Source organism: Zea mays, chromosome 1 (assembly GCF_902167145.1).
Source record: "Zea mays cultivar B73 chromosome 1, Zm-B73-REFERENCE-NAM-5.0, whole genome shotgun sequence".
In the NCBI taxonomy this organism is placed as follows: Eukaryota; Viridiplantae; Streptophyta; class Magnoliopsida; order Poales; family Poaceae; genus Zea; species Zea mays.
Window position 1 is genome coordinate 24,548,941 of NC_050096.1, and position 17,077 is coordinate 24,566,017.

General features: G+C 44.9%; 1 protein-coding gene across 7 annotated transcripts; it reads right to left on the minus strand.

The window, feature by feature from the left end:
• Positions 1-4,647: 4,647 nt before the first annotated feature.
• Positions 4,648-11,699, minus strand: sfp1 (sulfate transporter1). 7 transcript variants are annotated; one of them, XM_035960884.1, is made up of 15 exons: positions 11,511-11,587; positions 9,213-9,355; positions 8,452-8,840; positions 8,334-8,382; positions 8,032-8,239; positions 7,761-7,935; positions 7,591-7,656; positions 7,383-7,496; positions 7,156-7,272; positions 6,904-7,030; positions 6,534-6,820; positions 5,989-6,179; positions 5,641-5,726; positions 5,475-5,551; positions 4,648-5,342 (listed from the first exon to the last, which is right to left on the minus strand). In XM_035960884.1, exons 3-15 carry the CDS (start codon positions 8,785-8,787, stop codon positions 5,199-5,201), a joined length of 1,977 nt encoding a protein of 658 aa, XP_035816777.1. In that variant the 5' UTR covers positions 8,788-8,840; positions 9,213-9,355; positions 11,511-11,587; the 3' UTR covers positions 4,648-5,198. The 7 variants fall into 7 exon arrangements, with proteins under 7 accessions (XP_035816777.1, XP_008648264.1, XP_008648272.1 ...); XM_008650042.3 differs by lacking the exon at positions 9,213-9,355 and having other exon boundaries at positions 11,511-11,699; XM_008650050.4 differs by lacking the exon at positions 9,213-9,355 and having other exon boundaries at positions 8,452-8,824; positions 11,511-11,656.
• Positions 11,700-17,077: the final 5,378 nt, after the last annotated feature.

Below are 17,077 nucleotides of genomic sequence, written 5' to 3' on the forward strand. Positions count from 1 at the left end.
GATAAGATGGATCTATTTGATATATTCTAGTGGGGGTACTCTTAGTTGGTCTAATATATCTAATTTAATAGATCCATTTTAATAGGGATTATTCTGTGTGGTCTATTTTATAAATATTTTCCCTTATGTCTAGGTGTATATGCAGATGTCATTGTGGACATTACTCCACAACTCATCACACTCAATCAAAGATCCAAATCAAACAAGTATCATAAGAACAAGCATTCAAGCATATAGATACAAAAAAATAGTTTTGTGTTTATTTTCAAAGAGTAGATCTCCTATTCCTAAAGGTCACTTTAAGAACAGGATTTCAAAGTGTGAAATCCAAGTTTGTCTTTAGAAGAAAAAATGTAAGAATAATCAGAGTAAAGCGGAAATAGATGAGAAAAGATTAAGAGAAGTTTAGAAAGAATCAGAGTAGCAAAGGTAAGTAGACAATGGTTGTCCAGTTCTATCTAGGTTTCGTCCTACAGTCAACATTCCTCTGATACCACTTCTGTCACACCCGGATTTCGGGGCACCAAGACCCGGGCGCGAACATAATCACCAGGTGTGCTGGGACCAAGTCTCACACATATGATGAATCATGGCACAAGATCGAATGTCACATCTTTACTATATAATAGGAGTTTTGTACAAAATAAATAAATAATATTATAAGGAGACAACGGTCCAGCAAACCAAAGTTGACTGGGAGACGACGACCTAGACCTCTCACGAACACATCGCAGCATCCTCCACGCGCCTCATCCTGTGGTACCTGTTCTTGACCTGTGGGGGGTGTGAGACAGCAAGAGTGAGCTCACATACGTTCATCGCTCAACAAGTTGTGGGGAATAATGTGCATGAACTCGCCAAAGGTGGGAGCTCACATGAAGTGTAAGGCTTACCAAAGAGGATGGTTAGAGCTGAGCATTGCTTTTAAAGTTGGTCAAAATTTTATTAGCAGTTACTAAGTATAAGTAAATACCAACCCAATTAAGAAAAGTAATAACATCACCTGCGATGCAATGCATATGACAAATTAAATTTAGTTCCATAAATTAATCATGTGAGGGTCCGAGCTGCTCATGACCGTGAGCACGGCTAGTATACCAGTTTTACACTCTGCAGAGGTTGCACATCTTTACCCACAAGTCATGTTACCCATCTGCCAAGGGATCGCGACTTCCCATACACCTCTACCGAGGAGGCGAGGCAGGGTAACACTACGAGGCCTTTACAAAGTTCCACTAGCTTCAGAAAACCCGCTACAGTTTATAGGAAGCTCCAATGCAGGGTTCTTGCCTGACCGCCATCGCAGCAAAATCAACCAAGGACCTCCCTACACTGACCACTCCCCTACTGCCCTTGCCCCTTTCGGGTAAGGTAGTCCTCCACTAGCTTTCCTAATTAATCAGCCAAGGGCGTCCATAAACCCTTGTGGTAGCACTGTTTTCCCGGGTGGTCGCTCCATGTTCCAATTAACATAATGATCTTATCATGAACAGTGATAATAAACAGATAATAAAAGTATAATCGTGAACAATGTATCTTCATACCCAAAACCACATATAGCACTAGCAAGTACTACCCAAAAAGTCCAGTGGTAAACAAGGTATAAAGATAACAAACTAGGGTAACCTATTGGGTCCCATCAAAATTAACCTATGCAGATCATTATGATTAATCAGAACATGGCTGGGTAAAAAGAAGTGATCAAGGGCACAACTTGCCTAGGACTTGAGACTCCAGGTACCAGGATGATCTTCAGATGACTCGTGATCTCACGCTATTCATAGCAATACAAACAAACATGGTATAGGCAAAATTAACATTACACCAAACATAAGAATAAACTATGTGATAATAATCTACGCGCCATAACGAGGTCGTAGAAACAAGAACCACTAAATTCGGAGCTACGATTATTAAGTTATGAATTTTTGAAATTATTTAGCACCTAGAATAGATTAATTCAATTGAGCAAATTTTAATTCAAGTTTCATGGTTAAACAAAGGTACGAGGTGATAAACAACATTAATACAAAATTATTGCAACTGAAATGACTCAATTTGGAGTTAAAATGAATTAACTATGAATTATGCAAGTTTATGGAATTATTTTCATACTAAAAACCTATTTCTTTATTAATTCCTGAATATCCTAAGTGTTCTGGACTGGGAACCAAATAATACAAAACTCAGGGTCCAATCTGTAACAATTCCCTAGACTCAATGATCATCGCCCACGGACGGCGGGTTGATTTGTGAGAAGGACAGGGGCTCTTTTACAAAGAGGCTGCGGCGAAAGGGTATCGGATAGTACTGGTCGTGCGATCTGGTTTTAACGTCTCAAATTAGACAGGCATCATAACCGAACCGGTACATAACCCGGACTGTCCGATCCCGATCGGACGGTCGTGATTTTAAAACAGCGCCAAAGCATAACCCACGCAGGATTAGAATCGGACGACCGTGATCAATCCCACCGAAGCGGTATCCCAAGGGGTAATCCGAGCCGTTATACTAAAATCCGACGACACAGCGCTCGTCCTCCACCCCCGCGATCCCCAACGCCGAACAGGAACGATGCCATCAACCCCGCGGTGGCAAGGAGCCCACCGGTGGTCACCGACCTCCACACCCCAAGCCCCAACCACCGACTCGATCATCGATTCACGCGGAGAAGAACAATGCGAACACCTGAGGGGGTACCTTTTTGGAAGAAACGGCAGGAACACTGTTGGCCACGGCAGGGAGCGGATAACGGTGAGGGAAGGGGCCCTGATGAGCGATTCGGTGAGCCGGTGTGCAAATTTGTCCAGGTGTTGCCAAGACGAGCTTCAGTACGCCCCGACAACAAACCAGGACCACACAACGGTCTGTAAACAACGATGAAGACCCCGGACGGTGGTGGCGGCCCGAGCACCTACACCGTCAATTTACGGTGAACCCGTAGAGCGACCAAGGCAAGTCCCGGGCGGAATTTATAGGGGCCCAGAGTCCGCGGAGAGATGAATTGCTGATTCCGCACGGCTGGCACGGAGGTTGAGCCCCAGGATTTGCGGACGGCGTTGAGAGGATCTCGCGTGATTTGGTTGATACGAAGTCTGGTTGGGGAGAGCACCCGAGCGGAACTAGTCCCCGCGTGCGGAATGAGGTCCCAGGTCGGAGCAGGCCCCACTAGCGATATCCTCCACGAGTGCCCCGAAGAGGAGGGGCCGTTTGCGCCAGCTGGAGCGGCTGTTACAGCGGCGCCCGACTCGCGCGGAGATGGAGGAAGCAGATGAATCCGACATCCAGGGCCAACATGGACGCGAGGGGAGTGAGCACGCAGTGAGAAGAGACGCGGCCCACGCGTCAGGGAGAAATACTCCATCCCACGCGTGATGGGAGGTTGGCCACGCGCGAATTTTGGAACTGGGCCGAAAAGGATCTGTTCGGCCCAACATTGTTCTGTCCCTTTTTCTTTTCTTTCTTTCTCTCTATTTCTATTTCTTTTTATTTTGAAATTTTCAAATTCAAATTTGACTCCGATTTAATATTCAACGTACATAGCACAATCGAAAACCAACATGTGATGCAGTATTCATTTTACTTTATTTATTTGTTTATTATCCTACATAAGTAATTACTTTTGGACATGTTGCTCCACATAATTGCTTTGAAAAAAATATTTTTTTATTGTATAATCTCGATTAAACAATGCTATAATATTTATCCTTATATAATACTTATCCACTTAAACAAAGGATGATTTATATAAGAATCCTTTTTATTGAATTTTTATTATAAAACAATTATTTTAGGAGATGTGACTTCTAAAGTTTTGAAGGAGAAAAAAAATATTCTAACTCAGGATCTTTGGGAAATTTTACATAATTCACCAAATGATATTTTGAGGTGCTACACATTCAAACACCCCTTTAGGGTCTGTTCGTTTCGCATGGAATGAAGGGGTGGAATAAATCTGTCTTGGATTTCTTCAATAATTACTATAAATTTTGGAGATTTGGAATTAATCCTGGTCTGTTCCAGCAGAAATGAACGGGCCCTTAGTCTTGTGCTATGGAGTTTCCTCTTCTGGGCCTGGGCCGTGTCCAGGATAGTGACAGATGAATAAAGTGATGCTCATCAATTGCGCTCAAATTCTCGCGTAATTTTCCGGCTCGACCGAGCCCAGAAGGCCACGGCCCGCGCGGGCGATAATCCGCAGGCCGCAGCCCATACGTCGGGCCACCATGCCCAAATCAATGGCGGCCGCGGGCAGGGCACCCGGGCGACGCCGCGTGAGCCGAGAATGCGGACCGCAGTGCAGGGTGGGTGCCTCTGGGATCTGGCCACTCGTTGCCTCGTTGGTCGGTTATCCTCTGCCAGACTGCCACGGACCGTCTGTGGCGACTGGCGGTCAGCATCGCGGCCAGGCTAGGCGGTTTCCTGTCGGGCAGGTGAGCGTGAGGCTCGTGTCACTCTGCTTCACTCAGTGATGAAGATTAACACATTTTGCCTAACTTTTCTGCCTAAGGTTAGTTCTTTAATTCGAACGACTAACCTTAGATAAAGTGTGGCACATTTAGACACGAACCAAACAGCCCCTAAATGCTTGATGGATCAGCAGATATGAGTGCCCAATACATCTTGCACATGCATGCCAGTAGGAACGATAAAAGCAAATTCCTCACACTTCACAATCACGTTTTTGCACCCCCTTTTTTTGGGGTCAGGAACACTTAACAATGCATCAACGTTACAGAATATACATATATAAGCCAAATGTAAAAGCTCATCATAACAACTTAAACTACAAGGAAAGGAGCTAAGTACTGTAAGATATACACAAAGCCTGAAACCCCAACGAGGTAACTCTTCTTTCACGATCAATGATGATATGTTAATCATCAGGCACCCATATCTGCTGATCCATGAAGCATTTGATCTCCATCACTGAGTGCTTGCCAACGCGGAACAGACTCCACAACCACAAGGACTGACATAGACGCCCAACTAGGCCACCAACTGTTTTCTATCCAACCACACCTCGCAAACGTGATGCACTCCAACTCCGGAGCATCTTCTTTATTTACCATTCCGCGAACCATGTTATTTACTCCCGTTCTGTTCTGTTTCTGCTCTATAAATCCATAATTGCCACTGAACTTTGCCACATAATAGATAGACTTCTTGCTCGTACTGTACATGACCCAGAAACTCCATCAGACATTATCGACCATCTTAGGAGCAAATTTCTTCACAGCGTCGCCGACCGTGAGGAATATCTTGTCTTCACCAATCATGTCCGTGAATTTCGCTGAGCGGAGCTTCTGGATCACCGCCGGCCCGGGATTGGTAAGAACCAGCTGTAAGTAAAAGGAACAGATTTTGATCTTAGTGAGGTGTTCTTCTTCTTCAGTGACAATTTCTATGTTGACGAGCACCACTACCAGACTCCTAGTAGTTGTAATTGCTTGTTATGAGATCTGGCGTCTTACCTGAATTTTGCGTTTTTCAAGAGCTTTCGCCAACTCCTCCAAAGCATGGATTCCACTTGTGTCGATATCAATTACAGCTGTTGAGAACCAGAACAATGTTTTCGATCACTATATTGGAACATACATAAAAAGATAGCATATACTCAGATATGTTCTTGTGACTTACGAGACAGGTCAACAATTAGAAACTCAGTTTTTGTTAACTTCTGGTCCTGTTGTTGCTCCTCCTCATCTCTTAGCCACCTCAGGATTCTGAAATTTAGATTCTATTTAAGCACTGCTTTCCCTCTTTAGCTGATTCTTCTAATCACTAGCGTCTTATGCTTTCATTTTAATGGTTTTACATTCTTCTCGAACTCTTAAAGTACAGCATGGTCCACCTCTTTTTTTTTGTCAAAAAAAACCACTGTATCCATGGTAATAACAAAAAAGAAAGCAAAATATGCCACTATAAAAACCCTATAGTAGTAATAATTCCTGTGACAGAAGCTCATATTGAATGCAAGCATTTTACCTCTCTTTAACATAGTTAGAGTTTGTGAAGTATATAGCTGAGTCCACTCTAACAATCAGCACCCCTGGAACCTTGGTAGCATCAGGATACTGTTCTACATTCCTGTATATAGTTGTTCGTGGAAGGTTTCCAAGTAAAACTGTTCTTGGCCGTGTTACTTGGAGAAGAATTTTAGCAAGAGATATTGCAACCTATTCACAAAAGGTTTTACAGACATCAGCTCATTGTCTACTACTCTCTCTGTTCCAAATTATAATGCATTTCAATTTTCTTGGAGAGTCAAAAGATCTTAAGTTTGACTAAAACTATAGAGCAAATTACAAATATTTATGACATCAAATAGGTATGCTATGAAAATATAATTAATGAAGAATATAATGATACTTATTCTGTAGCATATATGTTATTGTTTTATTACATAAATTCGGTCAAACTTGAGATCCTTTGACTCTCCAAGAAAGTTTGAACAACCTATAATTTGGGACTGAGAATATATATAGGAACTCAATTGTTGGTAGCATAAACGAAATAGTTGCGATTCATACCGCAATGAGCAAGCCATACTCCACCGATGAAAATATGACTCCAAAAAATGCTCCCATGCATGCTAGAAAGTCCAGTTTGTCAACTTTCCAGATAAGGTAAGCCGATTCATAGTCAATTAAACCAAGCACTGCTGATATGATGATCGAGGAAAGGATGGCATTTGGAGTGTACTTGAACAATGGGGTGATCAGTAGCAAAGTAAGCATTACGACAATTGACATAACAACGTTTGACACTGCTGTTTTGCAGCCAGCCATGTAATTAACTGCTGACCGCGAGAAAGAACCTGCAATGAACGACTTCTGTCAAAAGGATGATGCATCTGTATGGTGCAATGAATTGTTAGTTTTTTTCTGAATTAATTGGTACCTGTGGCTACGTAGCAAGAAGTCAGTGAACCAACAATGTTCATGGTCCCTAGAGCCATCATTTCTTTGTTCCCATCTATCTGGTAATCCTTGAGGGCTGCAAATGTTCTTCCAATTGCAATCGCTTCCTGATAAAGTTTGCATCAGTTGAATAATTAGCACATTTTTTGTCATAGAAAACTTTTCCACGTTATCACAATTCTGAACATCAAAGTTTAAGAAGTCTGTTTCCCTAGCAAAGGGTCTGTCTCACCGTTAGGCCTATCATTCCAGCTACTATCCCAATTTTGAATCCTGTCGCCAAGTATGGGCCGGTGAAGTATATTAGACTAGCTGAAGGTGGGTTGATGCCTTTCCTTATGTTCTTGACCTGTATAGTTATGCAGTGATGATGCTTGTTGTTAGCTTCAACTGGTAAGACGCACTTGCATACTTTTTACGATGGGTAACATCAAGAACAGTCAAGTATATATGACTTACAATTGCAACGCCATGCTTATCTGCACGAGTGATGTACACAAAAAATGTGGATATGATCACCGAAGTGAGAGGTGCGATTGCGGACACCCAGAAGAGCTTTTTATTCCTTTTCCCCTGAATTATTAAAAGAAACAGTGTGGTCACAAAAAGTCAAATGGAAGACAAGGTGAGATCTTGGCATCTTGGAGCATGTGATGTGTTGTCTTACAATGTACTTGGCAACCAGAAGGAATGCCAGGAAGGTCGCTCCTATCAGTATTGTCTGCCAATTCCACTGCAAATAGCACACATATATTGCGTCAAACGCTCAGTCTCAAATACCGTGGTTTTCATCAGGCAGGTAAAAATGAAAGGTCAGTGTCTAGTGTCTACTCTTACCCCATGGTGAACATTTCCCCAAACTGATTTCATAACAGATACAATATCGGATTTCTTGGTGAAGTTTGCAATTCCAAGGAATCCTTTCAGCTGCTGAAGCGCAATGGTGATGGCAGCGCCGGCCATGAATCCGACAATGGCAGCATGAGACAAGAACTCTATGATAAACCCTAGCCTGCGGCAGAGTTGAGTTGAGGTTCAGACTAGACGAGATGCTCATGCCAAAGGAGCTACGAAGTGACAGGTTAACGATCACTAGGCGCTTGCTCACCTGAAGAATCCGAGCGCTGCCTGAGTGACCCCTGCGAAAAAGGTTGCTGTGAAGGCTAGGCGCCTGTACTCGAGCGGGTGTGTCTTGGGGTCGATCTCATTCTGAAGGAGAGTACCGAGCAGCAGCGACACCACGGCCACTGGGCCGATGGCTATGTCCCTGGAGCTGCCCATCACTGCGTATATCAGAGGCGGCACGAAGCTACTGTCTGTAAAAAAAAAGACGTCTCTGATCAGCATACTTGGAAGGGGTCCCAATTAGAACAGCAAAGGGATGATGCATATGTGAATGGGTGCACTTACATAGTCCCACCTCTGCTGGCAAGTTAGCAAGCTTAGAATACCCGATGTCCTGTCGTTAGGCCATAGATAGCGTTAGTGCACGAACTGTGCTGCTGCTGGGGCACCTAGCTCAACTGACCTGGGGTATGCAGAGGCTGGCAATGGTGAGCCCAGCGATGAAGTCACCCTTGAACTTGCCGAGGGAGTAATGCCTGCTCCAGTCGAGCACCGGGAAGATGTGCTGCAGGCCGAGCCAGATCTTCTTGGACCTGGGCTGGTCCTTGTACTGCCGCAGCGGGTCGTCGGCGAAGAACGTCTCCTTCACCGCGTCAGAGATCTCGGCGAGGAGGTTCTTCTCCGGTGGGACGCCGACTTTGTACCCATGCCCGTGCTCCGTGCGGCGGTGCGACGACGTTCGGCTAGCAACGTCGGTGCCGTTGTCGTCTCCCCCATCGGACACCGTTCGCGGCGGCATCGTCGCCGGTGCTCCCGGTGGGATGGACGTACGACGGCTGGTTTCAGAAATACCTATGAGGAGTAGTAGGAAATCACAAGATAGCTAGGAAACACGTTGGTAGCATGGTAATACAAGTTTCGGATGAAAAGATTCAATATTTTCTCGAAACAACACACATAACACATAGTTGTCAGCTGCATGCATGGCACACCTAACGAAAGAAAGATCCGAAAATTTGTTCGTTTCAAGAACCATCAGAGATGAAGGAACACATGCACGGATGCACGACACTAAAACAAGCACTCTCTGATATCAGCAAATAACAACTGGTGAGGTGTTTCTTAGAAAGCTAACTTCTGATTATTACTCCATCATGGTGTATAAACTAGAAACATCAAGCTAAGGATTGTTGGAACAAAACCTATACAGAGATGCGACGATGCCTGTTAGCAGAAGCGCTTGTGAAGAAGGAGGCCTGCTTCGCTGCGTCGTGATGAAGCTGGCCAGGGACTGCCCATTTATGCATATGCAAGAAGGCTCTCCAGCCAGAGATGAAGGTCAAACCTCTATTTTCAATAGGGGCCAACTGCCATGCCAAGATGGGGAGCAAGCTATATGAATCTTTATGGGAAAACGTACCACATTCAACGTAGAGGATAGGAATTACAGCGGCGGTTGAAAGAACATGAGGTGCGATTTAGGGATAGGAATTAAAATTGACAACTGACGAGTCTGCATTTGGTGTAAGAAGCATGCAGAGTCAACCCTGACAACTTGGGACTATATAATCTTTTTCAAGTTTCAGCAAGGCAGTTACGCTATCCAAAATACAGCAGTTTCCTCAGGTGCCAGTGATACATACTCGGTGAATATTCATGGGAAAGGAACTAGACTTTTCAAAGTTGTAATGTTTAGGCCATCAATATTGTGCTAGTGACTTCTGTTGGCAATTAAGTTGGAGAGTTCTCTAGTGTCTTAATTCTTGGGTTGTGTTGGGACGCCCTTGGCCGGAGCAGTTCATGTGTGTGACACCCCCCTAGGCTTTTTTCTCCCCCTTGAGGGCCGCCCTTTGGTGTTTTCATGTTCTAGCTCCCTTCTTAATTGATAGGCAGAACTTCTACCACTTTCGTTAAAAAAACAATATCCTCAAGAGAGTATAGGCACTCTCGGCGGCTCTAATTAAATTGTGGGTGTACTTATCAAGTTTTCATGCATCAATGACAGGTACATTTTCACTATAAAAATGCTCAATAGAACGAAGGACATTCACGTTGTCAAATCAAATTCCTTTCAAGCTAAAACCACATCCATCTCACAAAGAAGCCATAAAATTCAACTCTGTTTTTAATGGAAGTCAATTTACGCAGATGTTCAAACCATAGTTTCACACAGCTGAAAACCTATCAATCATCTAAAGACCGACATCACAGTACATGCACCTAAGCAATGCTCAATAATGCAGCCGTCAGATAGATCTAGTCGCAAAACATCATCTGTAGATGTATCATAATTTCAAGTCCAAGCTCGACAAACAGTCACAACAGAAAAGAAAAACGATATATTTTGTAAACTATACATTGGCTTCGAAATTCCTAGCCACGAATGAATGATGGGCTGTCAATTGCCGCATCAACATGGTCCAAGAACTCAAGTCGTGCGCAAAAAAAAAAAAAAAAAAAAAAAAGTAGGCCGAGGTCTCTAGTTCTTCAGCCAGATCCACACATGCATATGTGATGAGGCAACAAGGTGGAACATTCTAAAGCGCAGGCGCACCACATTCGTGCCTAACCAAATTCCAGGCACTCTCGATGGCTCTCATCACTCGCTTAGGAAAGCACACTAGCGAAGCTCAAGCTGGCCAATGAGGCCGTGCCCTCAAACTAGGGGTGGTAACGGGCCATTTAATTTAGCCTAGCAAATTTAAGAATCAAGTCAAGTTAGGGCCGAATCATAAAACAATACAATTTTGAACTAACAAAATTAAGGGCCTTGTTGTTTTGTGAATCAAGTATTAGGGTCATAATCCATTACCACCCCTACCTGCAACTCGTGGTGTACTGTACAGATCAGGGCATCAGGATTCAGGAGAACCTGGAACGTGTGGCTATCTTTTATGTCGCACACTCAATGGACGCGTCACTTGGCTATTCTTTCCTCCAAAAACGACAGAAATCATTATCTTGTTAGTGCAATATCGACCTCTAGTCATGGCAGGTTGGGTTGTCGGGGGATATGTGCAACTGAAAATGGCAGCCTCTAAAATATTCAGTGAGCTAAATAAATCTTTTGTGAGAAGTTCAGTCTGTTGAACCCTTAGACTGAATGAAAGAACAAGGCATAAGCCATTCTTATCGGTACTTTCTCTGAGCAAGCGTCCAACAAACCTGGTCGATCTGATCGAGCCAAATGACAGGTTGAATGATCACCAAGGATTAATACTTCTGATTAGAATTCAGAAACCCTTAGACTGAATGAAAGAGCAGTAGTCGAGCGATCCTATCTCAAGCAGTAGTCGAGCAATCCTATCTCATAAACCTAGGATTAATACTTCTGATTAGAATTCAGAAACCAGCTTCTCTTAACGCGAAGGCATAAATCATCCAAACTAACCAATAAAGGGGAACACACAAGATAGGAACTCAGAGTTTATGACTGCGTTTCTCCTCCCGGTAAAACAGCAGGCCAAAGCAGAACAAAAGCTAACGTATGTAGTAAAAAGAACAGAGATTTATCTTTCTTACTGCGAAACTCCGGCACTTGGTCGCCTGGTCGACCTCGAGACCTTTTCCTCCCTGCCTTTTTCCCCTTTGGAGTTCCCGGGCCCCACAAACGGGATACTCCTGCTTTTATCTTTCAGATTGGATGGCAGAGGATTGTTTGGAATGTGGACGCAGTTGTGGGTCAGGGGTGCAGCTCGGGCTCAGTGATGAAACTTCCGCTGTTTTTTTTGGAGTATTAAATAGAGGTCAAATCTGTCCAGGTTCAATGAATCCACGTACAGGGAGGGAGCCAGGGAGCCAGGGAGCGGCAACGGGCTAAACGGAAGTATCTGTTGGCCATGTTTGACTTTGCTGGAATTTAAACGGGAGCTTATACCAATATTAGGGCATGTAGGGTAGATACTAAAACGGTTCTCCAAGTATAAGAGATAATTAAGAGACTCTATTATACAATAGAGTGTCTATAAATATAGTCTATTAATAAATAAAGAATTAAATGTATTTGTACAACATCAGATCCATAGAACAGACGATAAATTCGCACAGTAGGAAGTGAGACGTCTGTTACTACTTAGGTTACGAGCCAAAGATGTCTCTTCACGGAGAGACAGCTCCAAATTTTTTTACAAATGCAACCCTTAAACATCTCAAGAGCATCTATATTAAACACCACTATACATGCTCTTAGAACGATTTAGAGGGCCTTATGTTACTGTTAATCACGGTATTTCAGAGACAGTTTTATTACGAGCAGATTGAAAATGGTCAAGGTGTACATGAGATTCATTCTTGGATGACAGCATATGCAACCAGTATCGTGGCTTTAATGCCGTCCACATGTTGATTGTTTTACTCCTAAATTATGAACATATCCGCTTGGTTTAAATCCTAAACTTTGTGTGCTCGACGATGGAATGGAACATAGTTGGTGCCACCTATGAGGCAAGATGAATTCGTTAAAAAGAAATATAATTGTTGTTGACAAGAAGTGGCCCAATTCTCGTTGACGGAACCACTTTTTTTTTCTAACACAGTATAGCGAAAGCCCTTGGCCTCTACGTAGAGCCAAAGACTTACAGATCGACTATAATACTAAAGGTGTTTTCATTTGAACGAAACTACTCCCACCATTCAAATTATAAGTTGTCTCACTTGCTACAGTTTGTCACGTCTAATGTTAGGCATGTTTGACCGACTTCGGTTATGTTTGATTGGCTGCCTCAGTTACAAGTTTGCTACGCCTAAGTTTAGACAAGTTTAACCGAGTTAGTTAGACATGTGTTTGGTTTACAACCACAATTGTGACAAGATTTTTTTATGCTGTGTAGGTCCCACTCGTCAATGTCTTATAAAAGTGTGGCAGTTTTCCTTAAGCATGCCACACTTGTGGCGCAAAATTTGAGTGTCTAACCTTAGACAAGTGTGGCAGAAAGTATAACAATTTTTGGCACCTTAATTATACAACCAAAATGTCATTAGTGTGTTTGTTTTATAGCCATAGTTATGGCAAGATTTTTTTTCTCCTACTACATAGGTCCCACTCGTCAATCCACTCGTCAATGGCTTTAAAAGTATGACAAGATTCCTTTAGGGATATCAAGATGTGGCGAAAACATTGAGCGTCTAACATTTTTTAATCTAATCGGGGGAGCAGATCCCACCTTTCATTAAAATACCATCACGGCATCTGAGTCAGATGCCTGACGATGGACAAAAGAGGTAGACTTTACATGATCAAGCCATTGTAAGACAACACCAAATATTTAGATCATTAGCAATTCTAGACAAGATGGCATGAATTGCGGGGGGGGGGTCTTCCCCTCTAAAGATGAAATTATTTCTGTTCTCCTAGAGCCTCCAAAGGATGATGCCCGGAACTTCGTGTGGTAGCAAGTAGGGAGCAACACCCGTCGGAGAGAACTAGAGAATAGTGGGATCCTCCACCAGTGTGCGGATTGAAAGGCCGAGTAGACTCCACATGTTTTTATTTTTTATGCATCTGGCGAAGACATGGGGCTGGTCCTTCACTTCTACAACACAGCGGGAACACAACATCGGGGAGAACCTTTTTCCTATAGAGGTTGAGCCTGGTATTCAACCTATTCCTATAATATAACCAAAGGAACAACTTGACCTTGCGTGGAATCCTTAGCTCCCATACATGAGACGCCTGTGATATCCTGGCCCTAGTGGATGGTGATGTTCTGGTCCAAGGCTTAATAGAATTAATAGATTACTCATATCAACGAGGTGCATCTTCTTTTTCGGAAGCCTGTCTCGAAAGAACCTCTGGGTTAAGCGTGCTTGGCCCGGAGCAATCTTGGGATGGGTGATTGAAGGAAACAGGTGACGCCTAAGAGGGGGTGAATTAGGACTTCTAAAACTTTCTCAAAACTAGGCCACAAATAAATCCCTAGAGCAAAATCTATGCAAATAATCAAACTAGAATGTGCAAACTAGGTTTTGTCTAAATGTTGCTATCTCTATCGCAATGTCTAAGTTTCAATCCTAAATAATCTAAGTATAAAGACAAGATTGAAACTTAAATGCTTAATATAAATGCAGAAGCTAAAGAGCAAGGTAGAGATGCAAACTCTCGTGGATGACGTCGATATTTTTACCGAGGTATCCGAAACCACTCAAGGTTCTCACTAATCCTCGTTGGTGCCCCTACGCAAAGGAAGCCTACGCGAGGGCCAAGCACCACGGTCGAGTAACTCCGTATAGCGCCGCGGACCTTCTCCACGCGCAAGTGGTGCTTCGCTTTTGGCTCCTCTCGGACGCTCCCCGCCGTCTCCACTATCGAGCTTCCGGCCGAAAACGTCGCGGGCCTCGTTCCCTCTGTTACACAGTGGCGGTCGTGACACAAACTCGGTTGTCACGGTCTCGCAAGACTCTCGCCCCACTCGATACAATTACAATGGCTCGCGCAAGAGCCGAGGGGTTGTGTGGTTTTTCTAAACTCACTCAACTAACTAGGATTCACCTAGAGCAAACGCTAAAGCGGTCTAACTAATCTAAGCACTTCGCAAAGCACCTACGCTAATCACCGAGTGATTCTATTAAGCACTTGGGTGTATGAGCACTTGGAAATGTCTATACTATGCCTTGGTATGTTGCTTGGGCTCCAACACCTTGAAATGGTTGGTTGGGGTGGTATTTATAGGCCCCAACACAATTCTAGCCGTTGGAGAAAAATTGCCGCTCTCTACGGCACACCGAACACTTCGGTGCCCCTGTCTGGTGCGCCTAGCCGTTGGATCTGACACCGCAGGTAACCGTTGGTGCTGCAGGCTTTTACACCGGACAGTCCAGACGTCACACCGGACAGTCCGATGGATTCTCTCCACTAGTGCCACTGAAGCGTCCCGATCCTTTGGGACTCAAATGTGATACAATTACTAGTCCCAGGAGGCTAGTAACCACATTCATTACTTCAAATAGTTACAGAGTCTGAGTAAAGTTATTACAATACCGGGGGATACAAGCTCGAGAGTGAGCAAAAAATCATAAAGCGCAGTGGAAAATAAATTAGCCCAGGCCACAGGCAGAACTGGGTGAAGACACAACCCCTTCAATCAAGCATAGCATAAAAGAAGTCTTCAGCTGCTGAAAAACATAAATAAATCTGGGTGAATACACTAGGTATTCCGCAAGCCCACCCGGCTCCCGTAAAGAGAAAGTGACCTATATTGTACATGCTTCATATGGTGGAGTTGAAGTCACTCATACTTTTTCAGAGAAAGGCAGTACTCGTTGTTTAAGGTTTTCCCAAGACAATAGAAATGACACTTGCTTGCCCACCACTGAGCTTCCCGCTCCCGTGGTACTACTTTCTTTCCAGAAACACACACCCATTTCCCTGTCCCCGGTTGTAGTAGAAACACTAATTGTCATACCATACCAGACTCGTCCATACCAGTGGACACGGACTATTCGAATAGGTTTAGACTCTGCGCAGAGGGGTACACTTTACCCACTAGTCCGGCTCTACGATCTCATGGCCAATGAGATCCGAATCCGAAACTCTTTCCTTCCTTGCACGTCCTAACCTTAACGGTTATACCAGAAGGAGTCAGGCCACCGCCATGTCCAAACCGGACAAATCATTCCCCCTCCTTATCCTCCCGGTGCTCCCCAGCCTTCATAACCCTGGGGTTGGATCGTACGAGTTCAGATCGAGTGGCTGCCCACACAGCCTCGAGTGGTTGTACTTTTTATGAGTACAGGTAATAAAAGATGACAAACCGGTCCTTATACGAGAGGACAATCCTTCTGCTCACGCCTAAACCAGCTGAGCCATCACCTTAGGCCCTCCCCTAAACCAGGGAGTCCCTGATCATCCTATTCACCAGGTGATGAGGGTGAATACCCTTCATCGCACACTTTTTGGAAAACATGTTACTTGCACCCTTTTACTTATCCCATATCTTGTAATCAAGGTGATTGTTAATGCGGGCTCTCTCATGCTCACCATGCAATTTGATTCCCATCTCATATTCCAGGCTTAGGCAGTGGTAGAGAGAAATAGGTAAATAATGCATCAAGGGAAGGATGGACTTGCCTTTGTCGAAGCTTTCCTGGCACAAGAGGTTTATCTCGGAGGGGTCGAGTTCTTGCCCTTCTTCCGGAGCTATAAATTCCGGAGGATCGGATCCCTCTTCCGCTAATCAAACACAGATAATAACAATACATCAATCATGGTGACTTTAGTGGGGGTGTGCCATTTCTTATATCTCATTATTTTGGTGCCCTATAATTTATTTGGACTATTTTTGGTACATAAAATATTAGCATATAATTCTATATGAGAAAATGGGAAAAGAAAAGAGAAAAATAAAAAGAAAAGGAATTTCCTGCCTTGCTGGGCCGGGGGGGATTTTGGCCTACTTGGGCGCGAGCGCGCGCGCGCGGGCGCGCTTGCGGCCCGGCTGGCCCAGCAGCGAGGGGGAGATGGCGGGGGACGGCGCTGTGGCACGGGGCCCACACGCCAGCGAGGGGGGTTAACGGCGTGGACGGCCACGGAAGGAGAGGGGGGGTTCGACCGGAGTCCGGCCGACAGCGAAATCCCGCGACGGTTCTCCGCCGTTGGTCCGGTTCTACGGCGGGGAGGCGGTGGCGAGGCACGGGCGGGTGCAGGGGATCACGGGGGTGGGGTTAATTTGACCGGCGGGGGCCTATGGCGGCCGGTCCCCGGCACGGTGGCGGGTGTCCACGGCGGCGAGGTCGCCGGTGCCGCAGTTGGGTGCAATAGGGGGCGGGGAGGTGTGCCTCGTGACCGTGATCGTGTGGCGGAGCTCAAGCACTAGTTTAATTTGACCAAAACTCACTTGGGAGGGAAGAGCGGGGCTCACCGGAGCGACGGGGGAGTGCGGCGGCGCTAGCTCGATTGGCTCGGGGGAAAGCGGAGGAGATGGCCGGAGCTGGTGTGGAGGGAATGGGGCTCGGGCGGGTCCTTTTATACGCGCCCGGGAGAGGGAGAGGGATGGAGGGGACGGCGAGCACTGACGAGCTCGCCATGATGGCAGGAATGGCGCTAACATCGATTGAGACGGCTCGGGTAGGCGGGGGGGTGAGGGGACGGGTCG

Coding starts and splice junctions, on each gene's coding strand:
- sfp1 (XM_008650042.3), bottom strand. CDS start 8,787: ATGCCGCCGCGAACGGTGTCCGATGGGGGAGACGACAACGGCACCGAC. Junction 7,497..7,590: donor TTCTGGTTGCCAAGTACATT/GTAAGACAACAC, acceptor TTAATAATTCAG/GGGAAAAGGAATAAAAAGCT. Junction 6,180..6,533: donor AGTATGGCTTGCTCATTGCG/GTATGAATCGCA, acceptor TTTTGTGAATAG/GTTGCAATATCTCTTGCTAA.